At 41.7% G+C, this 24,806-nt stretch overlaps 1 protein-coding gene and 1 pseudogene across 2 annotated transcripts in view; both read right to left on the reverse strand.

The window, feature by feature from the left end:
• LOC109934535 (dynein axonemal heavy chain 3-like) overlaps positions 1 to 24,806 on the reverse strand; it is a 429,003-nt gene that overhangs the window by 401,625 nt on the left and 2,572 nt on the right. For both annotated transcript variants that reach the window (XR_007264478.1, XM_048610380.1), the window contains exons 2-3: positions 5,269 to 5,485; positions 3,068 to 3,159 (exon numbers count right to left, since the gene is read on the reverse strand). Coding sequence is in view for 1 of the 2 variants with exons in the window: in XM_048610380.1 (XP_048466337.1) it covers positions 3,068 to 3,159; positions 5,269 to 5,373 (197 nt within the window). In the remaining variant the exon portion in view is untranslated. The remainder of the gene's footprint in view (positions 1 to 3,067; positions 3,160 to 5,268; positions 5,486 to 24,806) is intronic.
• LOC125485820 lies at positions 8,312 to 8,492 on the reverse strand (annotated as a pseudogene).

Here is a 24,806-nt window from a genome sequence, read left to right on the forward strand (position 1 = left end):
CTGAGGAAGGGTCACCGGACCCAAAATGTTAACTCTGTTTTCTCCTCCACAGATGCTGCCAGACCTGCTGAGCTTTTCCAGCAACTTTGTTTTTGTTCCTGATTTACAGCATCTGCAGTTCTTTTGGTTTTTACTCACCTTCAGTATTTTATTGGCAGGCACCTGGGTGGATTCAGCCCTCAAGCCCATGTGTGAGGGGCCAGGGAGGAACAAGAACTCCAGGTCCAAGCTCAAGATCCAATCAGAAGCCAAGTTCAGGCAGGTTGTAGGATTTATGTATATAGCTCTGATCCCAAACCGGTTGTGGGATGAAGGCTTTTCAATAGAGGATAGGTGTCTATTGATCTGATCCTAAATGGGGTGTGGGATGTAAGCAAATGAAGCAAGTCACAGTGAGTTCAGCTACGTTAACTGTCAAGAGGGTAAGGCAAGGCTGGATAGTCTTTTCTTTAATGCATGCGGGGTGATAGGTAAGACTGATGAGTTAATGGTGTGAGTTGACACGTGGGAATATGATACTGTTGCCATCACAGAAATAAAGTTAAAGCACGTGGAGTTGAGGAAAACTTGGCCAGATGGGTCAGAAACTGGCTTAGTCATAGGACACAAAGGGTAATGGTAGAAGGCTGTTTGAGTGACTGGAGACTGGTGTCCATCAGTGCACCACAAGGATCAGTACTGGGACCCTTATTGTTTGTTGTATACATAAATAATATAGATGAAAATGTGGGGGGGAGTGTTCAGATGCACAGACCAGTGGCAGATGGTATTTAACCCTGACAAGTGCGAGGTGACGCACTTTAGAAGAAGAAGAAACAAGATGAATGAGTATTTAATGAATGGCAGGACACTGGGTAGCTTAGAGAAGCAGGGATCTTGGAATAATTATTCACAGATCCTTGAAGTCAGCAGAGCACGTGAATAGGATAGTTAATAAAGAACATGGGACACTTGCTTTCATCAGTCGTGGCATTGAGTATAAGAGCAAGGAGGTAATGTTGGAGTTGTACAGAGTGTTGTTCAGGCTGCAGCTGGAGTGCAGCTCTGGTCACCTCACTACAGGAACGATGTGATAGCACTGGAGGGGTACAGAGGAGGTTCACTAGGATGTTGCCTGGGATGAGGATATTTAGCTATAAGGAGAGACTAGAAAGGCTTGGATTGCTTTCTTTAGAACAGAGAAGACTGAAGGGGGGACATGATTAGGGTGTATAAGATTATGAGAGGGACAGACAGGGTGAATAGAGAGCAGCTGTTCCTGTTGGTTGAGGGGTCGATCATGGGGGGCATAGTTTTAAGGTAAGAGACAGGAGATTCAGAGGGGATTTGGGAAAAAACATTTTCACTCAGCGGGCGGTGGGAATCTGGAATGCACTGCCTGGGAAGGTAATGGGGGCCGGAAACATCACAACCTTTGAAAGATATTTGGATAAATACTTCAACTATCATAACATTCAAGGATATGGGACAAGTGCAGGAAATCGAGACTGGTGCACTTTTAGTGGTAGTTATGTTGGTGCAGACTGGATGGGCCAAAGGGCCTTTTCTATGCTGAATGAATTGATGAATCTATGTATGTATATTGATCTGATCCCAAACAGAAGGTGGGACATGTGTATATTGATCCAATCCTAAATAGGGCACCGGATATATTGTTACAAGATATGCCTTTAAGAAGAATTTATTCTGTCAAGTTTCTTTTGAAAGCAAGTGTTATAAACTTGGAGGTGAACTGTCTGCTCCGAGTGCAGCTAGCTTTGGTTTTCTTTATAAAGTTGGAACGATGCTCTAAATGCCAAATAAACTTCTCTGGATGAGTGCAGATCCTACAAGGCTTAAGAAGATCAAAACCCTCCTGGATAAAGCTGTTCACTTGATTGGCACCCCATCCACAACTTTCAACATTCACTCTTTCCACCACTGACACTCAGCAGCAGCAGCAGTGTGTAACATCTACAAGATTCACTGCAGAACTTTACCATGACTCCTCAGATAGCACCTTCCAAACCCAAGACCTCTACCCCCTAGAAGGGTAAGGGTAGCAGATACATGGGAACATCAGCACCTGCAAGTTCCCCTCCAAACCACTCATCATCCTGGCTTGGAAATATATCACCATTCCTTCACTGTCATTGGGTCAAAATCCTGGAATTTCCTCCCTATCGGCATTTTGAGTGTCCTACATCCCACAATGGTTCAAGAAGGCAGCTCAACTCACCAGTTGGAGGTGGGAAATAAACACTATGAAACTATGAATTGATTTTATTTCCCAGACTTGATAATCTGGTGGCAGATTGTGATCACTAGTTTAATTTTATGTGGACCTTGGCTCATTAGCTAATGCCTGAGCTTTGAACCAGTCAGCTAGGCTGCTATTTCAATGCAGTACAGCTGACTGTTGGAGGCACCATCTTACAAATGATACACCTGAATGAGGTGGGCATGAAGGTGACATTATGCAGAAGCAGAGGGGTTTGCCTCAGATTTCAACTAACATCATTAACAACAGATCATCTCATCATTATCATCTTGTTTTTGGCAGTTTGCTGTGTGGAAGTTGAAGTGTATTTCAGAGAAATGCAACAATGCCTACTTTTCCATTTCATTCAGTGACCTTGACAACCTCTCAAGATGTCAAAAGCTCAACTGGAGTCTTTGAGCAGTTCAATAGTCCCTGATTTCCAAAAAAGATTGTTTTTGTTTCTTTATGTTTCTTGGTTTATGGGGAGGGGGAGGGGGGTGGCTCAAGGGGATGATAAAAAACAATTTGTGCAAATAATTCTTTCAGTACAAACACAACAGCCTATTACTGTAAGTATTGTGGAAATCACAGACTCTGGAACAATTATGGGCATTGAAATAACAACCGGAATGATCTGACCAAATATAAACTGTAACCGTGTGAATAAGTCACCAATGTACATGAATGCTATTGCAACAGAATCTATTACGACCATTCAAATAACTCTCCAAGGATAGAATGAGTAACACTGCAGAATGTCATCACAACCATTACACCCGAAAAGGCAATGGTGGAATCAAGAGGTAATGACAATAAGAACTTTACCTGACATTTCGATAAAACTTCGCCTCTTTCCAGGGAGCTGCTTGAGTCAAAGGTCCACGTTGAAGGATCTTTGGGGTCTGGCTACACACTGGCTGTACAAAAGAAAGGATTGTCCAGGGATCATTAATACCATCATCATCCTCCCATGCTCATATTTGTAAAAGCAATTTCAAATAATCCCTGACAACTGTGTGAGTGTGGCGTTGTTTACGTTGTGAAGTTATACGAATATGAAGTTGCTCATTTTGGAAGAGAGAACAAAATAACAGAATATTACTTACATGGAGAAAGACTGCAGAAAGCTACAACACAAAAGGAGTCAAAGGTACTTGTGTTCAAAACGCAGAAAGCTAGCTCACAGGTGCAGTTGGTAACCAGGAAGGCTAATGGAACGTTGGCCCATATTTCAAAGGGGTTGGAGTATAGGAGTAGGGAAGTCTAACTGCAACTGGAGGCAGTTCAGAGAAGATTCATTAGGATGGTTTCCAGTAAAGGAGGATTGTCTTATGAGTAAAGGCTAAACAGGTTGGGACAGTCCAAAGATATGCAGGTTAGGTAGATTGGCCATGCTAAATTGCCCATAGTGTCCAGGGGGTTTAGCCATGAGAAATGCAAGGTTACAAGGATAGGGTAGGGGGGTGAATCTAGGTGGAATGCTCTTTGGAGTCGCTGTGGACTTGTTGGGCTGAATGGCTGTTTCCATATACTCACAAGTTTCAAAGAATGAGGGGTGATCTCATTGAAACGTATAAGATTCTTAAGGAGCTTGGCAGGGTAAATGCTGAAAGAACGTTTCCTCTCATGGGTGAGTCTAGGACCAGAGGACACAGTCTCCAAATAAAGGGGCACCAATTTAAGACTGAGATGAGGAGGAATTTCTTCTCTCAGAGGGTTGTGAGTCTTTGGAACTCCTTATCACAGAGGGCTGTGGGGGCAGAGTTCTTGTGTATATTTAAGGCTGAGACAGATAGAATTTTGATCAGTCGGGGAATCAAGAACTGTGGGGAAAAGGCAGGAAAGTGGATTTGAGGAATGTTGGATCAGCCATGATCCTACTGAATGGTAGAGCAGGCTCAGAAGGCCGAATGGTCTACTCCTGTTCCTATTTGTTACGGTCTTATGGACATTCTGTTACCTTAGCGAACTGAAAAGCACCTCATGTTTATATCTCACTTGGTCTATTTATGAAAACATTAAAACACTTTGGAGGCTTCACACACTGAATTAAATAATTTGTTTAATTATTTAAGCTGTAATGTGGAACAACTGTTAAAATCCTCGATGTACCTTTACTCCATCAAACCATGATAAAAGCAGGATGAAGAGTGTCAGGGATCTGTATCAAACTAGTAATGAGAGCCTCTGGCTAAAATCTGAGGGATTATTTTAATACTCACCACCTCCCATCTGTATGGGACTGCTAGATGTTAGTAATTCTGTCCAATGAGCAGAATCAATGTGACTCGGGGCATGAAGTTCTCTTTAATGTACATTCTCATTGTATAAGGTAATACTTACGAAAGAGTTAATATGGCCTTTGCACTGGAGGCATCTGATCTGATGATGTACACAGTATTTGGGAATAGAATCGGGCAGTCCTGCACCAGATTCTGATGGGTACATGTTTGTCTACTTTGGCCCTGCTATTTGTAATTATATCTAATTAATTAATGTTAATTGTACCTATTGCTATTAGGCAATAGATTACACGTATGAAAGACAGGGCCTTTGATTCAGCAAAAAAAAAGTGAGGAGTGGTGGCAGAAAACTGGTCCAAGTACAAGCCATCAATGGTTGGTACCCCAAGCCCAATATAACCTGGTGATCAGTGGTGGGCCCCATTGCCAAAACACTCTAAACTAACAATGATACAGAGAATCTATTCAACTCAGAAGAAAATGTTTGAAGTTACATGTGTTCATCATTTTAAGAACATGACTAAGTAAGGCAAACAGACAATCTGTCAGTGGTTAACATGCAAAAACTGACAAGCAGTCAGGAAACAAAAAGGTGAAAACGCTCTTGATGAAAACTTTCACCTCAGAGCTGGTAAGAAGCGCATGGATCTCAATAAAATGTATTTATTTTGAGGTTGTAGACATGCTCGCCAAGCTGATGGGTTTGGTTGCAAACATTTCCTCACCCTGCTAGGTAACATTATCAGTGCGCCTCTGGTGAAGTTTGTATTTATTTTTCTTTACCTTGACTGCCTGTCCATGCATACCAGCCCACCCCTCACTCCGCTGTCCATGTGCCACCATCCTCTGTGAGTGGTAAGTCAATGAAGAAGCCAGCTCCGGTAACATTACTGAATGGCTTCCACTGTCAATGTGTGGGGGCTCAGGAGTTGGTTTTCAGCCAAATATTGGAATCTCCACTCAACAGATGAGATTCAGCCCTTAAAGTGAGAGACAGACCCTTAAAAGAGAGAGAGAGAGAAAGATAAAGAGAGTTTTCTATTATTTACTCATTGGACCTGAGCATCACTGGCTGACCAGCATTTAATGCCCGTCCTTAGTTGCCCCTTGAGAACATAGAACATATAACATAGAACATATAACATAGAACAGTACAGCACAGTAGAGGCCCTTCGGCCCATGGTGTTGTGCCGAACTTTTACCCTAACCCTAAGGTCTATCTAACCTCCACGCCTACCTTATACTATCTTAGCCACTACCTTATAGCCACTTAAATGCCCCTAATGAGGCCGACTCCACTACCCTCTCCGGCAATGCATTCCAAGCCTCTACCACTCTCTGAGTAAAAAACCTACCTCTGATGTCTCCCCTATATTTACCTCCACTCACTTTAAAACTATGCCCCTTCATAATAGCTACTTCCACCCTAGGAAAAAGTCTCTGGCTGTCTACTCTATCTATACCTCTGATCATTTTGTTTACCTCTATCAAGTAAAGAGAAGGTGGTGGTGAGCTGCCTTCTTGAACCACTGCAGTCCATGTGCTGTAGGTAGACCCACAATGCCATTAAGGAGGGAATTCCAGGATTTTGACCCAGCGAAAGTGAAAGAATGGTGACATTTTTCCAAGTCAGTGTGGTGAGTGGCTTGGAGGAGAACTTGTGGACAGGGATTCTCATGTACCTGCTGCCCTTGTCCTTCTAGATGGAAGTCATCGTAGAAAGGTGCTGTCTGAGGATCTTTGGTGAATTTCTGCAGTGCATCTTGTAGATATTACGCACTGCAGCTACTGAGCGTCGGTGGTGGAGGGAGTGGGATGCTTGTGGATGTGGTGCCAATCAAGTGGGGGCTGCTTTGTCCTGATGGTGTCAAGTTTCTTGAGTGTTGTTGGAGCTGCCCTCAATCAGGCAAGTGGGGAGCATTCCATCACACTCCTGAGTTGTGCCTTGTAGTTGGTGGACAGGCTTTCGGGAGTCAGGAGGTGAGTTACTTTTATTCCTAGCCTCTGACCTGCTCTTATAGTCACTGTGTTTATGTGGCAAGTCAAGTTAATTTCTGGTCAATGATATCCCCCATGACATTGATACCCATTGTTTCCAGTTTTGCTAGAGCTCCTTGATTCCACACTCGGTCGAATGCAGCCTTGGTGTCAAGGGCTGACACTCTCACCTCACCTCTGGAATTCAGCTCTTTTGTCGATGATTGAACCAAGGCTGTAATGAGGTCAGGAGTTTAGTGGCCCTGGCAGAACTCAAACTGAGCGTCACTAAGCAGGTTATTGCTGAGTAAGGGCTTCTTAATAGCAATGTTGATGACACCTTCCATCACCTTACTGATGATCGAGAGTTGAATGATGAGCGGTGATTGGCAGTGTTGAATTTGTATACAGGACACACTTGGACAATTTTCCACATTGCTGCGTAGATGCCAGTGTTGTAACTGTACTGGAACAGATTGGCTAGGAGTGTGGCATGTTCTGCAGTGCAAGTCTTCAGTACTATTGCCAGAATATTGTTAGGGCCCACAGCCTTTGCACTATCCTGTGCTTCCAATTATTTCTTGATATTACTTGGAGCGAATCGAAGACTGTCAGCTGTGATGTTGGGGACTACTGGAGGAGGCCAAGACGGATCATCCACTCGGCACTTCTGGCTGAAGATTTTGCGATTTCTTCAGCCTTATCTTTTGCACTAATGTGCTGGGCTCTTCCATCATTGAGGATGGGGATATTTGTGGAGCCTCCTCCTCCAGTGAGATGTTTAATTTTCCACCACTATTCACGACTGGATGTAACAGGACCACAGAGCTTAGATCTGATCTATTCATTGTGGAATCCCTTACCTCTGTCTATCACTTGCTGCTTATGCTATTTGGCATACAAGTAGTCCTGTTTGTCGACAAGGACCTCAACTGAGTCTGACCTATCTCCCGCACTTCTGCCCTAACCCCCTCTCTTTCGTCCCGCAACAGTGACAAGGTTCCTCTTGTCCCTACCTACTATCCCACCAGCATCCACATCCAGAAGATCATCAGCTGCCAGTTCTGCCATCTCCAGCAAGATGCCAGTACCAGACACATATTCCCCTCCCCTCCGTTGTCCACCTTCTGCAGGGTCCATTCCCTTTTGGACACCCTGATTCACTCTTTCTTCACTTCCACAATCCCCCACAGCCTCACGGCACCTTCCCCTGCAACCGCCAAAGGTGTAACATCTGCCCATTTACCTCCTCCCTTCTCAGTATCCAAGGGCCCAAACACATGTTCTAGGTGAAACAGCTCTTTATCTGCACTTCCCACAATCTAGTCTAACGCATTTGCTGCTCACAATGTGGTCTCCTCTATGTTGGGGAAACAAAGCGTAGACTGGATGACCACTTTGCAGAACATTTATGCTCTGCTCACAAAAAAGACCCTAAGCTATCTGTTGCCTGACACTTCAACACACCACCCTGTTCCCTGGCCAACATCTCTGTCTCAGGCTTGCAGTAGTGTTGCAGCGAAGTTCAGCACAAGCTGGAAGAAAAACACCTCATTTTCTGCTTGGGGATCCTGCAGCCCTCCGGACTCAATATCGAGTTCAATAATTTTAGGGTCTGAACTCTCCCATGTCCTCGTCCCCTACCCCACACACCAGACCTTGTTATCACATACTCTGCCAATATACACTACCTATTGTTAGTCACTAACAGTTTCCATTAACAGCTATTCACTCTCCTAGCCAGATCGTTATCCACTCCTTTGTCTGTCCAAGTACTCTTCCCTCACTTTGGGTTCTATCCCCACGTATCAGTTACTCCTTACCCCCTCATTCCTCCCTATCTTCTGCATTTAAACCAACATTTTCCTAGCTATCATCAGTTCTGCAGAAGGGTCACTGGACCCGAAACGTTAACACTGATTTCTCTTCACAGATGCTGGCAGACCTGCTGAGCTTGAAGTGCAATGGGATAGCCTCATCCTGGGAGAACCTTCTTCTTGATCAGTGTGTCTCTCCTGCCAGGTAAGTTTATTTTCCAGCAACTTCTGTTTTGGTTCTTGATTTATAGCATCTACAGTTCTTTTGGGTATTTTTTTAACTTCACTAAGTTGACACCTCACTTTCAAGTATGCCTGGTGCTCAGGTTGGTGCAATAGTTGAGTGGTTGAATGGTTGAGTTATGCCAGGCCATGAGGTTGCAGATTGTGTAGAAGTACAGTTCTGCTGCTTTTGATGGCCCAAAACATCTCATGGATGCCCAGTCTTGAGTTGCTAGATCTGTTCACAGTCTGTCCCACTTAGCACAGTGGTAGTGCCACCCAACACAATAGACGGTATTCCCAATGTGAAGGTGGAACTTTGTCTCCACAAGGATTGTCACTCTTACTGATACTATCATGGACAGATGCTTCTGCAGCTGGCTGATCGGTAAGGATGAGGTCAAGCATGGTTTTCCCTCTTGTTGGTTCCCTCACCACCTGCCGCAGACCCAGTCTAGCAGCTGTGTCCTTCAGGACCTGACCAGCTCAATCAGTAGTACTGCTGCCGAGCCACTGTTGGCGGTAGACACTGAAATCTCCCAGCCAGAGTACACTTTGTGCCCTTGCCATCCTCAGTGCTTCCTCTAAGTGTTGTTCATCATGGAGGAGCACAGATTCATCAGCTGAGGGAGGACGGTTCATGGTAAACAACAGGAGGTTTCCTTGTTAATGTTTAACTGGAAGCCATGAGACTTCATGGGGTCCGGAGTCAATGTCGAGGACTCGCAGAGCAACTGCCTCTCGACTGTGTACCAACGTGCTCCACCTCTGCTGGTGGGACAGGACATATCCAGGGACAGTGATGGTGGCGTCTGGGATATTGTCTGTAAGGTACGATTCTGTGAGTATGACTATCTCAGGCTGTTGTTTGACGAGTGTGTGAGACAGCTCTCCCAATGTTGGCACTGGCCCTCTGATGTTTGTAAGGAGGGCTTTGCAGGGTCAACAGGGCTGTTTCTACTGTTGTCATTTCCATTGTCTAGTTCGATGCCAGGTAGTCTGTCCAGTTTCATTCCTTTTTGGAGGCTTTGCAGTGATTTTTTTACAACTGCGTGGCTTTCTGGGCCATTTCATTGGGCAGCTGAAAGTCAACCACATTGTTGTGGGTCTGAAGTCACATGTAGGCCAGACCAGATAAGGATGGCAGATTTTCTTCCTTGAAGGGAAATTAGTGAACTAGATGGGTTTTACCAACAATCCACCATGGTTTCATAGCCGTCAGTATGGTCTTAATTTCAGAATTTTTACTGAATTCAAATTCCAACATTTGCCATGGTAGGATTTGAACCCAGGTCCCAGAACATTATCTGGTCTATGAATTAATAGTCTCGTGGCAATATCACATCGCCTGCCTTGAGAGGAAACAACACACAGCAGGAACACTTTCATGGGAAACCGATGTCATAGTTACAAATAGTGGTTGCTGAGGGTGACAGCAAGCTAGTCAGATTAACCTGTACAGATGAACTAGTAGCATATATTGAGATAATTAAATACGATTCAGTGGGCATTACTGGGATGTGGCCATAGGGTAACATAGATTGGAACCTGAATATTGAAAGAAGTCTGGCATTTAGGAAGGTCAGGAGGCTAGGAAAGGCTGCAGGAGTGGCTCTTGTAACTGAAGGTAATATTGGCTCAATTGAGGGGGAATGCCTAAATTGAGGAAAATTCAGGATATAAGCAGTCTGGATAGAGATGAGGAATGATAAAGGCAAAAGTTCACGTTGTGGAAAATGTGTACAGGTCCCTAACAACCAAATGGTTGGACAGGATATTAAGGAAGAAAACTGGGAGCATGTCAGAAAGGTACAGCAATTGTCATGGGGGGGATTTTAACCTACACATAGACTATAAAAATCAGATAAGAAAGTGTAATCTAGATAGAGAATCATTGAATGCTTTTAGGACAATTCCTAAGACCAGCATGTTATGGCACCAACCAGACTGCTGCCAACACTAGACCTAGTTTTGACCATTGAGACACAACTAACTACTGACCTCACGGTGAAAGTGACCCTGGTCTGCAGTAACCATAATACAACTGAATGTTACACACAGTTTAAAGGAGAGAAGTGTGGGTTCAACACTACCATTTTGAATTTAAACAAGGACAATTATGTGGCCTGAAAGCAGAGCTAGCAAAAGTGAACTGGAATTTAGGGTATGGGATAGGTCAATAGAGATACAGTGGCAAACATTTAAGGGGATATTCCACAAAACAAAGAATAGATACATTCGTACAAATAAGAAAAATTCTAAGGGATGACCCACCATCTGTGATTAACTCAAAAAGTCAAAGATAGTATATAACTCAAATACACATAATTCTGCAAAGATAGGTGGCAGGTAAGAAAACTGAACAGAAGTGAATAGTAAAAAAGCAAAGAATTACTGAAAGATCAGTAAAAAGGAAAAAATTTGTGCATGGGAAAAAATTAGCCAAAAATTTCAAAACAGATAGGAAAAGTTTCTTCAGATGTTTTAAGAAAAGACGAGTTAACAAAGTAAGTGTTGAATCTGCAGAATTAGTTTGACTGAATGCCACGAGAATTCACAGGGTCCAGAGTCAATGTTGAAGACTCCTAGGGCAGCTCCCTCCCAACTGTATACTGCTGTGCTGCCATCTCTGCTGGGTCTGTCCTGGCGGTGGGATAGAACATATCCAGAGATGGTGATGGTGGTAATAGAGAATAAAGAGATGGCAGACGAATGGAACAGATATTTTGAGCTGTTCTTCACTGGAGAGGATACAAGTAGTGTCCTGGAAATAGCTGTGAATCAGGAATTGAGAGGGATGGAAGAGCTCAAGAAAATTGCAATTACCAGATAAGTAGTGTTGAGTAAATTGTTGGAACTATGAGATCATGATAAATTTCATTTTACAGTCTTAACATAAGCCAGAGAGATAGTTGGCGGGTTGGTTTTAATTGTCCAAAAAGCATTAGATTCGAGGAAGTAAATTTTAAATTGGAAAATAGCAGATGTAACTCCTTTGTTCAAAGAGGGAGAGAAGCAGAAAGCAGGAAACACCAGGCGAGTTAGCTTAACATCTGTCATAGGGAAAATGTCAGAAGCTATTATTAAAGATGTTAAATCAGGGCTCTTGCATAAGTTCAAGGTAATCAGAAAGAACCAGCATGTCGTTGTCAAAAGAAACTCATGTTTAACTAATTTACTGGAGCTGTCTAAAGACGTAACTTGTGCTGTAGATAAAGGGGAACCAGTGGATGTATTGTACTTAGATTTCCAAAAAGCATTTGATAAGAGAAAACCGAAAGAACTGCTTGTTCTGGAAATCAGTAACAAAAACAGAAATTTTTGGAAAAGCTCAGCAGGCTTGGCAGCATCTGTGGGGAGAAATCAGAGTTAACGTTTCGGGTCCAATGACCCTGTGTCAGAACTCTTTGGTTCTCAGGAAGGTTCACTGGATTTGAAAGGTTAACTCTGCTTTCTGTCCACAGATGCTGCCAGATCTCCTGAGTTTCTCCAGCAATTTCTGTTTTTGTTTCAGATCATCGGCATCCACAGATCTTTCTTTCATTTTGATTAGGTGTCACATCAAAGGTTAGCTGAGAAAGTAAAAGTTCACAGTATAGGGACTAACATATGTAGATTGGCATGGATAGAAGATTGGATGACTAGCAGAAAGCAGAGAGTAGGAATAAATGGGTCTTTTTCAGGCTGGCAGGATGTCATGAGCGGTGTGCCATAGCGTTCGGTGTTGAAAACTGACTTTTTGCAATTTCTATAAATGATTTGCACGAAGGGACTAAAGATAGGGCAGCTAAATTTGCTGATGACACAAAGATAGGTGAGAAAGGGAGTTGTGAGGAGGACATAAGGAGATTACAAAGGGATATCGAAAGGTTAAATGAGTACGCAAAGATCTGGCAAATGAGTTACAATGTGGGAAAGTGTGAAATTGTCCATTTTGGCAGAAAATTAAGAAAAAAACATATTTTCTGAACGCTGAGAGGTTGCAGAGCTCTGAGATGCAGAGAGATCGGAGTGTTCTCGTGCATGAATCACAGAAGTTTAGAATGCAGGTACAGCAAGCAATCAGGAAACCTTATGGAATGTTATGGTTTAGTGAGAGGGGATTTGAATGCAAGAGTGGGGAGGTTATACTTCAGTTATACGACATTGATAACTCCATTTCTGGAAGACTGTGTAAGGTACTGTCACTGTACTTATGGAAGGATATTAATGCATTGGAAACGGTTCAGATAAGGTTTGCTCATCTAATCCCTGGAATAAGCAGATTGTTTTATGACAAAAGGCTAGACAGGCCAAGTCTGTGTCTGCTGGAGTTTAGCGGGGTCAGAGGTGACTTAGTTGAAATCTATAAGATCCTGAGGGATGTCGACCAGGAGGATGTTGAAAGGATGTTTCCTCTTGTGGGAGAATCTAGAACTTGGGGTCATCAGCGGTCACCCATTTTAAACAGAGATGAGGAATTTTTTCTTTCTCAGAGGGTTTGTGTCTTTGGAATTCCTTTCCTCAAAAAGCAGTGGGTGCAGAATCTGTAAATAATTTGAAAGCAGAGGTGGATAGATTCTTGATGACCAAGAGGATAAAAGACTATTGGGGATACGCAGAAATGTAGAGTTGAGCTTAAAATCAGGTCAGTCATGATCTTATTGAATGGTGCATTAGGCTTGAAGAGTCATGTAGCCTACTCTTGTTTCTTGATTGTGTGGTTGCATGTAAACAAATAGCAGCTTCATTTACAGGTAAATTGACATAAGGCAGCAAAGAACTGTCATGTTAGATAATAATATAACGTCAAAAATTTTAATATGCAGTGAGAGTCATTGGCTAGGCCAGAAATTGTTGTCCTTCCCTAACTGCCCTTGAACTGAATGGCCCTCTAAAACATTTCAAAGAGCAGTTAAGATTCAACTACATTGCTGTGGGTCTAGAGTCGCATGTAGCCAGACCAGGTAAGAATGGCAGATTTCCTTGCCTGAAAGACATTAGTGAACCAGATGGGGTTTTTCCTGACAATCATTACATAGCCACTATTACAATAACTTTGAATCTCAGGTTTTTAAAGTGAATTCAAACTTCTACCATTGCAGAGGTGAGATTCAAAGTCAGGCTCAGATCATTAGCCTGGGCTTCTGTGTTACAAGTTTGGTAAGATTACCACTACACAGTCACTTCCCCACTCTATAATTTGTTACCAGCAATCTCTCTTTGCAAACTCTTCCTTCACAGCCATTGCAGTCCAATTAAAATGCAAGAAACAAATTCGACATCCAATTTCTTACAGAAATATTGCTCCTTTAATAGTAAAGATGCATCAGTCAGAATGCTGTGTCTCAAGGTTCAGGCAATTTTTGATGAAACTTTGTGCAGTGGATGAGTATGACAAACAAAGCTCATGGAGCAGGCCAGAGGAACTCACAAGCTGTATGAAGCCGTCAGGTGGTATGCAGCCATAGACACCCCTGCAATGTTTCGTGCCTAAGCCACATCGTGGAGTAGAAAACACTGCATTAAATGGATAAATATTGAATATGGAACTACGTGCTTTTGTCATAAATCCTGTGCCATACTTTGCTGTATGCTGATATGAAATTTAAATCTGACAGCAAAGATAAGAACAATGTCAATTTTCACACTAAGGAAAACCCAATACCAGTTATTTTCTTGAGCTAGTCCCATATATAGACACTGAATGTACAGGAACTGATTAAAGTTTCTATAGTCCTACCAGATCATAGGGCTGCCCTCATTAGGAAGAGAGATGACCAGTGTTGGTTTAACCTGAGGGTTACCACATCTGAGGTGAGGGGAGCAGTTCAGAAGGATGGTCCTTCATAGTGACCTCAGTTCATATGGAAATTGACCCATGCTGCATTACAAACCAGCCATCCAGCCAACTGAGCTAACCAACCTTTATGGCACTGGCTGTGCAGGTCCTGAATGTATAGGTGCTGATTACACAGCTACTGAATATACAGGCAGCGAATTCACAGAACTGACAATATACGTGCAGAATCTTCAAGTACTGAATACTGAATACACAGGAATTGAATATATTGGACCTGAATACACAGGAACTTCTTTCAATTTATGCTTTCACAGGATGAGGGCATTGCTGGCTAGACCTGCATTTATTGCTTATCCCTAACTGTGAAAAGCAGTTAAGAGTGGACTATATCACTGTGGGCCTGGAGTCACATGTAGGCTAGACTGGGTAAGGATGGCAGTTTCCTTCCCTAAAGGACATTAATGAACCAGATGGGTTTTCCCCGACAGTCATCATTGGACTTTTAATTCCAGATTTTTATTCAATTCAAACTCCACTGTCTACCAAGGTGGGATTCAAGCCCAGGCACCCAGAATATAGCTGGGTCTCTGGATTAATAGCCAAGTGATAATACCACTAGGCCATCACCTTCCCAAATCTTCCACTGAATACACAGGACCTGAATATACAGGTACTGAATATACAGGAACCAAATACACAAGTAAAAGTATTTTACCAGCGGAAGTAATTTCTCTGCACTCATTCTGTCAAAACCCCTCACAATTTTGAACAACTCTATTAAAGCTCCTCTTACCTTCTCAGCAGTAAGAACAACTCCAGCCTCTCCAGTGTCTCTACACATCCCTACAAACCTGTCTATGAACTCTCCTTAGTGTCTTCTATACGGAGTTCACATACTCCCTAAGGTATGAATGTCCTGAACTGAACAGTACAATTCAGCGGGAACCTAACCAGTGATTTCTATAGATTAACCCTATCTTTCCCTTTACCATATGCTGTGTCTCTAATTACAAACTGAAGATATATCATAGCTGTTTGTTATCAGGCATCTCAATGAACAAATAAAAACCTTTCCCACTAAAACGTCAGCATTTCCTGGGTGTAGGATAACTCAGTGAGCAGTTCATCACTTCTGCTGGGTGTAACTGAACGAGAGACAAGCTGAGGGTGGGGAGTTTCAGACAAAGTGTTTAACACTTTGAGATTTTTGTCAAGGTGCTTTCATTCACGCACTTTGAGCAAAATTCTGGCATCAGATGCTCTTTGAGCCCAATGAGCAGATGATAAAATCCTTTGAACCATGGGGTTTCTTGTCGAACAGTGGTATTGCCTCTGCCTCTGGGTCAAAACGTCGGAGTTCAAATCCTACCACCCCCACAGGTGTGCTATAACATGACCAAACAGGTAGATTAAAAACAATTAAACATGACTCGATGGGCTGAAAGGCCTTTTCTGCACAGTGTGACTCAATGACACGTCCCTGATGAGCAACCTCCTGTTTTCCCTGAAAAGAGCTCACAACCCAAACCTTTACAGTGAGGGGTGAACAGGACTCACAACCACAACCCTATCACCACGGTGACCAATCTGCCCACAGATCCACAAAGGTGATGTTGAGGTCAGTGCCTTATGCAGAAGAGCTAAAGTAATGCTCTGAAATACCTGAGGTTGAAGGGGCCAGCATTAGAGTTCATTGTCAGGATGTAGGGATGATGGTTAAGGTAAATTCAAAATGGGTGGGGGATGGGTATAAACTGCTGAAACAGCTCTCCCAATGCAGTTATCACCACTTCTCCCTTAGAGCCTCTTATGTTCCAATGAGGTATCATTGTAAAACTTTCCAACAGGCAGATTCCACCTATAGCAGGTTCCTGCTGATTATTCCTCTAACTCATGGCTTTGCACCATTGTCTGGGGTTAGGTAAGAGTTTCAATCACATTGTGCTTTGTAAAGAACCATTTCATTCAGAACCACAGTTAAAATAAGGTCAGTAACATAACTACTCTAGTTCCAAAACTGTGATCTTGCATTTAATAAATCTTTTCAGGAAGCAGGAGCACTGAGATAGACTGAAAGTTTATTACAGCAGATAAATAGAGGCAAACATTTAAGAAAATAATTTATAATTCTCAATGAATATGCATTCCCTTAAGAAATGCAATCTCTGGTTAATCTGGTTATCACTTACTAGAGAGATTTCAGATAATATAAGGTTAAAACAAGATATTTACTATTGTTTTAAAATGTAATCAAATCATTATAGTTAACTGTCAATCATTGTTAGCTGGTGCATTCTTCACGGCAATGCATCTAACAATCAGCACTTTCCACTCAAGTAGCAAAAATGTTGATTTTAAATTGGTATTCCTTACAAATTGAGTGCAAGACAAATTCATTCAACAAAATGTGTCTATTTTTCAGCAATACTGAAGATTTATAGTTAGCAAGCAAACAGACAAGCCTAAGAATTGGAAGAATTTTAGAATATAGAAACAAAAGAGAGAACAGCATCTGACTAGCAAGAAGTATTAAAATAGATTGCAAAAGCATGAAATGGAAACATTTAGTGAAAGCAAATATCGTTGCCTCAGAGACTGAAATAGGACAAATTAGAATGCAGTTCCGAATACATTAACTCTGCTTCTCTCTCTCCACAAATGCTGCTAGACCTGCTGAGTTTCTCTAGCACTTCCTGTTGTTATTTCAGATCTCCAGCATTCACAGTATTTTGCTTTTGCCAAATTAGAATGGGATGAATAGCAATGGTAGGGATATTAAACAAATATGTTGCATCTGTCTTTACAGCAGAAGACACAATAAAATACATACACTGGGGATAGGGAACACAAGATCTAATGTGATTGAGAAGATGGTACTAAAAGAAAAAGAAATACCACATAAACTAATGGGACTCAAAGCTAACAAGTTCCCTGCACCTGATAGTCAACATCCTAGCTTTTAACAAGAGATGGATGCAGAGACAGGGAGCATACTGATTTGGATCATCCAGAATTAGCTAGTCCCTGTGGATCAGAAGTTATCAAAAATCACTTCATCACGCATGGAAAGTGGGAGAAAATACAGAACCATAGACCATTTAGCCTGTTATCAATCATTTATTAAAATTTATTATTAGAGACATAACAAGGTTCTCAGAAAATTCAAATATCCTTCGGGAGAATCTAGACAAATTTTATGGAAGGGAAATTATGTTTGGGAAAAAAATATGCTGGTGTGTTTGAGGGCATAAATGACGGGATGCAATATATTTATATATTCAGAATATGCCACATAAAACGTTTTTGCAATTGAGGACTCATTTGACTGGGAATAAAATTGAGCAGGGATTGAGGATTGGTTAATGGACATAAAACAGAGAGAAGGAATAAATAGGATATTTTCTCAAATGAGACGGCAATCGATATTGAGGAGAAAGGGTTTATCTTCGCTGGAGTTTCGAAGAATGAGAGAAATTTTATGGAATTGTGCCAGCACAGTTGAAGTCAGGAGAGATCATAAAATGTAATATGTGCCCGCTAACCTCCTGTCCACCCACTTGTTGAACTTGGGGTAGCTGGGAATAAGGATCAGCCAGACTAACCCAATTGACTAGGAACTGTTAATGACAGAATTCCTCCCTGGATTGGAATAGATGTCCTTCCACTAGACAATTGTAGCCTCATAAAATGTTAAATGGCTATTCTGGCCTGTGTTTCCCTGTCAACTCTCTCCAGGAGAAGCAGGCTGGAAAATACTGCCAACAGGAAACGTGACCAACATGTTCCAGTCGGGCTTGATAGTGTCTTGTTTGGGGAGCCTAAAACATGGGGACACAGTCTCAGGATGAGGGGTGAACAATTTTGGACCAAGATGGAGAACTTTCTTCACTCGAAAGGGTTTCTTTTTGTTTTGCAATTCTCTGTACCAAAAGGCTATGGATGCTCAGTCATTGACTGCATTCTCTACTGAGATTGAAAGATTTTGACTGTCAAAGTGATTGATAGATATTGGAATTAGATGGGATAGTGTAGTTAACATTAAAAAATCAGCCGTGGTCTTATGAATGGTGAGGCAGGCTCAAGAGGATTTAAGATTTACTCCTGTTCATTGTTTTAATATTCTTGTGGTTCGAGGATATAGCTAAGACCAAGAACTGAACAGACTGTAAAAGAGTTCTAGATTTGTTTCTAAATTCTGGGAAGGAGCAAGATTAACTCCACAAACATGCAGCCAGAAAGTTATATTAAACTATCGGTTTATGCCAAACTTAGTGAACTATGTACAGTTCAATTTGCCACATTACTGAAAGGAGATGGTGTCATTGGAGAATGCACACATAGGATTAAGTTACTGTTAGAGCTAAGAGGGTACAACTGTCAGGAATGATTGAATAAACTGGGAAGTTTTCTCCAGAACAAAGAAGATTGATGGATGACAGATGCTGTTCTTTAAATTTGGAGCAGTTCACAAGGGTACACGCAGAGAAGATGTCTGCTCTTCTGGGACACTCCAAAATGAGGCATCATGAATATAAGATAGTCATTAACGAATTCAGAAGAAACGTCTTTACTCAGTGAGTTGACAGAATGGGGAATGTGTTCCCACAGAGAGTTGAGATGGGCAGTATGGATATTTTACAGGATGCAGTCAGTAAGACATGAGGGTGGATGGAACAAAAGGTCATGCTGATAGGATCAGTTGAAGGGAGATAGGAGGAAGTTTTGAATTGTGTTGCGTGGATGGCGAGGGACCAGATATCACAGACTGAGATAGGTATATTGAATGGGTAGCATGCAGGAGAACACCAACGGCAGCTGTGTCAATCATGCCAGGTAGCCTCCTATGCGGCTGGGGGAGCAGTCTCTCACTCCTACCCCTGTGCAAAACCTCCAGCTTCAATCACCCTACATTCATACATCAAAAATGATTTTCTTTCATAAAACCATAATGGATTTGCCTAATCACGATGAGATTTTCCACGATACTTATTATTTCTTATTAATGGGTTCCAGCATCTTCCCAACAACTGGTATCAGGCTGACTAACATATAGTTTTCTGTTTTCTCTCATCTTCTGTTCTTAAATATCACATTATGTTTGTGAACTTCCAATTCCTCAGTAACTTTACAGGTTATAGGGATATTTAAAAGATCAGAGCCAGTGAAGCCACTATCTCTATAGTAACCTCCTTGAAGACCATAAGATATAGGAGCAGATTTTGGCCATCCAGCTTAGCGAATCTGCTACACCAATCAATCATGGCTGATATGTTTCTCAATCCCATTCTCCTCATAACACTTGATCCCTTTACTAATCAAGAAGACAACTGGGTCCAAGGAATTTGTCAGCTTTTCATCCCATTAACTATTTTTTATTTAAAATATTAATTACTAAATTTCTTCAATTCTTTTAGGTGCTTGGTTCCTCACTATTCCTTGTACTTTTATGCATTTTATTTGAGTTGACATGCACAAAATAATTATTTAACGTCTCTGCTCCTTCCTTATTTCCACATTGTATTTTGCACCATCTAAGGGACCTGTGCTACTATCACACATCTGTTCTTTTTCACAGACTTGTGGAAGGTCCTGCAGTCTGTTTCATGTTTTTTACTCTGTGAAATTCTATTTTCTCTCTCTTAATCAATTCTTTTGGTCATCCTTCGCTGGCTTCTAAAACTCTCCTGATCTTTAACCTTAAATTTTTTAAAATGTCTTTTTCTCAGCCGCAGATGAGTACTTTCCTGTTGAACTTTGGTTTCTAATGGAAACTATATTGGTTGAGAATATGAATTGTGTTAAATATTCACTGTTGCTTATCTGCTGTCATACCTTTTAATCCAATCTCCTGAATGATATTAGCTAACTCACCCTTCATATCAAAGTAATTGCCCTTATTAAAGTTTAATACTTGGTTTCAGATTATGTACATCACTTTCAAACTTAGTATTGTGTTATGATCACTATTTCCCAGAGAATCCCTTACTAGGAGATCTTTAAGTAACATCTTTTTGACCACCATCCTCATGGTCAGCTTGTTCATCTATCTACACACTTTGCCCTCAACCATAGAGGCAATAAGAATCTGTTAGCTGATTCTAGCCGGAAAAGGCTTTGTTACCAGAAGGCACAGATTTAAAGTCATTGACAAAATAGCTAGAAATGAGAGGAGACTTAATTTTTCTTTTTGTTGTGAGTTATGACAATGGAACATGCTGCCTGAAAGGGTAATGAAAGCAAGTGCAAGTGCAGTATCAAATTTCAAAAGAGGCATGAATAAATATCTGAAGGGGAAACATTTTCACTGATATGGAGAAAGAGTAGGAGAATCGAACCAATTCAGTAACTCTTTCAAGCAGATGACATGGGCACAAAAGGCTGAATGGCCTCTCTCTGATCTGTATAATTCAATGAATAAGCCAATTTGATCATAATCTCCCATACACCAGGCTATTATTCTGGGCATGTATTCATTGATGTGTGATCCTGTTTGCATCAATATTATCATAATAATATGCCCATTGGCAACAAAATCATTCAATCCAAGTTGCACTGAGATTAAACCTATTTGAATTCCATTTGTCCTGTTATGTGAAAGCAATTTATGTAACATAATCACTTGCTGGTAAATGTACATGTCTCATGGAGCTAAATAACTCGAACTATGAATCACCAGCCATTCATTATCAATTTTGTATAAATAAGGTGCACGGATCTGACCTTTGCAAACTGAAGCCTCCTGTTACCAGTAGTTTGCAATAATAGAGATGTGAGTTATACAGGCAGATTAAATGGAGCATTAACCATCTTTCAATGACTGGGAATTTACTCCAGTGAATAATTTGATACCAACAGGAAATTTGAAATCTTGAAAAACAGATTAGTTGCTAAACTGGTTCAGTGTGTCAACAAATGAAATTTAAACACTAAAAGCAAACAGATATGAATGAATATTCATAGCTTTGTGAATCTGGTCTCTGTATGACAAGTAGCGAACTACACAGCCAGAGAGTATCCACTCTGCTAATATTTGCATATTGAGTTTTACCAATAATATAAACTCACATGTTTTGTATTCATTAATTTTTAACCTGTCAAGCATTCTTCAATGTTTTAATTCAATTTAATCAACAGTAGCATCTGATAAATGATGACAGTCCATTTATTATCATGAAAATACAACCAATTGGTGATTAATGGGCTCTGCTCACTGACAAGGCAATTTAAAATGATCAAAAATAAAAACCTCTTCATGGCTGTTCTACCTTTCAATTAGATCACTATTGACCTGTATCTCATCTCTCTTTATCTGATCTGGTTCCATAGCCCTTAATACCTATTGCTAATAAAAATCTATCCATCCCAGTTTGAAATTTTCTAGCATAAGTGACTTGCTGCTCACAGTAAACAGTAAAAGAATTGGAAACATATAATACAGGAGAACAGTACAGAAAGATCTGCTTTCATAGTGCAAAAGGTTTTTTCGTTCATTTGTGGGACATGGGCATCACTGGCTGACCAGCATTCGTTGCCCGTCCCTAGTTGCCCTTGATAATGTGGTGGAGAGCTGCCTTCGTGAACCACTGCAAGTCTGTATGCTGTAGGTTGACCCACAATGCCATTAGGGAGGGAATTCCAGGATTTTGTCCCAACAACAGTGAATGAATGATGATATATTACAAAGTTATAGATCTAAGTGACTTGGATGGAAACTTGCCGGGGGCAGTGGGGGGGAAGGGAGGTGAGCGTGTTTCCATGTATCTGCTGCCCTGGTTCTTCTAGACAGAAGTGGTTGTGTGTTTGGAAGGTGCTGCCTAAGGATCTTTGGTGAATTTCTGCAGTGAATCCAATAGATATTACATAATCCTGCTACTGAGCGTCAGTGGTGGAGTAAGTGGATGCTTGTGGATACAGTACCAATCAAGTGGGCTGCTTTGTCCTGGATAGTGTCAAGCTTCTTGAGCATTTTTGGAGCTACACGCATCCAGGCAAGTGGGGAGTTTTCCATTACACTCCTGACTTGTGCCTTATAGATGGTGGACAGGCTTTGGGTAGACAGGAGTGAGTTATTTGTCACAGTATTCCTACACTCTGATCTGCTCTTGTAGCCATTGTGTTTGTGTAGTGAGTCTAATCAAGTCTCTGGGCAATGGTAACCCCAAGGATGATGATATTGGGGGATTTAGTGATGGTAACACCATTGAATATCAAGGGGTGGTGTTTAGATTGTCTTTTAATTAAGATGGTCATTGCCTAATATTTGTGTGGTGTGAATATTACTTGACACTTGTTAGCCCAAGCCTGTATATTATCCAAATCTTGTTGCATTTGAACATGGACAGCTTTAGAGTCTGACGAGTCACAAATGGTGCTGAACATTTAAAGTTTTTGAGAAAATTTGTGGCTCGGGTTGTGGATGAGGTTGTAGACTTTCTCGCCGGGCCGGTGTGTTTGATTGCAAACGTTTCGTCACCCTGCTAGGTAACATCGTTAGTGTGGCTCCAGTGAAGGGGTGGTATTCTGTCCCCCTTATTTATATGCCTCGGTTTGCTGGGGTGGTTGGTTTTGTTCTTCAGTGGTTTGTATATCGGATCCAGTTCAATGTGTTTGTTGATGGAGTTCCGGTTGGAACGCCAGGCCTCCAGGAATTCCCTGGCATGTCTCTGTTTGGCTAGTGCTATTATGGATGTGTTTTCCCACTTGAATTCATATCGTTCTTTGTCTGTGTGTATTGAGACCAGTGAGAATTGATCGTATCTCTTGGTGGCTAGTTGGTGTTCGTTTTTATTGTCAGTTTTCTTCCAGTTTGGCCTATGCAATGTTTCTCTTGAACATTGTGCAATCATCAGCGAGCATTCCCACTTCTGACCTTATAAAGGAGAGAAGGCCGTTGATAAAGGAGCTGAAGATGATTGGGGCAAGGACACTACCCTGAGGAACTGTGCAGAGATGTCCTGGAGCTGAAATGACTGACCTCCAGCAACCACAGCCATCGTTCTATGTGCCAGGTATGACTCCAGCCAGTGGAAAGTTTGCCCATGCATACCCATTAATTCAAGTTTTAAGACCATAAGACCATAGGACATAGGAGCAGAAATTAGGCCATTCAGCCCACCGAGTCTGCTCCGCCATTCAATCATGGCTGATACGGCTCCTTGATGCCACACTCGGTTGAATGCAGTTTGGGTTCCACCAGGGCTGCTGACCTCATTGCAGCCAAGTTCACCACAATTTTTGTGGCACTACTAAGAAGCCTAGGCTGGAACACTGAGATTCTTGATCTCACATTGGTGCAGGATGAGCTTTTTGTCCATGAAGTACTATTCAAATCAAACTTGCCAGCCATGAATAACATGCACTTAAAGACAGACACGGCTTAGTCTTAGAGCCATAGAGTCATACAACACAGAAAAAGACCCTTCAGTCCAACTTGTCCATGCCAACAAAGTTTTCCAAACTAAACTAATCCCACATGCCTGCATTTGGCCCATATCCCTCTAAACCTTTCCTATTCATGTACCTGCCCAAATGTCTTTAAATGTGTGATTGTACCTGCATCTATCACTTCCTCTGGCAGTTCATTCCACATATGAACTGCCCACTGTGTGAAAAACTTGCCCCTCAGGTCCATTTTAAATCTTTCTCCTCTCACCTTAAAATTATGCCCTCTAGTCTTTAACTCCCCTACCCTATGGAAAAGACCTTTACTATTCATCTTATTTGCTATGACCCTCATGATTTTATAAACTCTAATAAGGTCACCCTTCAACCTCCTATGCTCAAGTCAAAAAAATCCCAGCCTTTCCAGTCCCTCCTTATAACTCAAACCCTCCAGTCCCGGCAACATCTTTGTAAATCTTTTCTGCACCCTCTCCAATTTAATAATTCTTATAACAGGGTGACCAGAAGTGTACACAGTAGTCCAAAAGTGGCCTCACCAATGTCCTGTACAACCTCAACATGACATCCCAACTCCAAAACTCAAAGGTCTGAACAATGAAGGCAAACGTGCTAAACATCTTCTTAACCACCCTATCTATCTGTGACGCAGCAGCAAGAATGGTTGTGCTAATCGGTATGATTGTTATCACCACGATATACTAGCATGGAGTCTCAATCAATTTTAATATAAATTAGACAGAATAATTTTTATTTTGATAATGTGTCAAACAGTCTGATTAAACCTATTCAGTTCACACGGGTCATTGGCCTAGATTTTCCAAGAGGTGGCATTCTCACAGAGATTTCCACGCCGTTCCTTATTTTTTACACAACCATAGAGCTCCGCGTTTCTGACAGGGGAGTCCGATCAGGACTCCTTCAGAAATGTGGAACTGTACCTCCATTCTGACAGTAGCGTAGAACAGTTGGGGGCTGACAAATGGGCCTCCTTTTTCAGAGATAACAAGGTGTAGAGCTGGATGAACACAGCAGGCCAAGCAGCATCAGAGGAGCAGGAAAGCAGGAGCAGAAAATCATTTTCTGAAGAAGGGTCTAGACCTGAAACATCAGCTTTCCTGCTC

This window comes from Rhincodon typus, chromosome 22 (assembly GCF_021869965.1).
Source record: "Rhincodon typus isolate 14 chromosome 22, sRhiTyp1.1, whole genome shotgun sequence".
Taxonomy (NCBI): Eukaryota; Metazoa; Chordata; class Chondrichthyes; order Orectolobiformes; family Rhincodontidae; genus Rhincodon; species Rhincodon typus.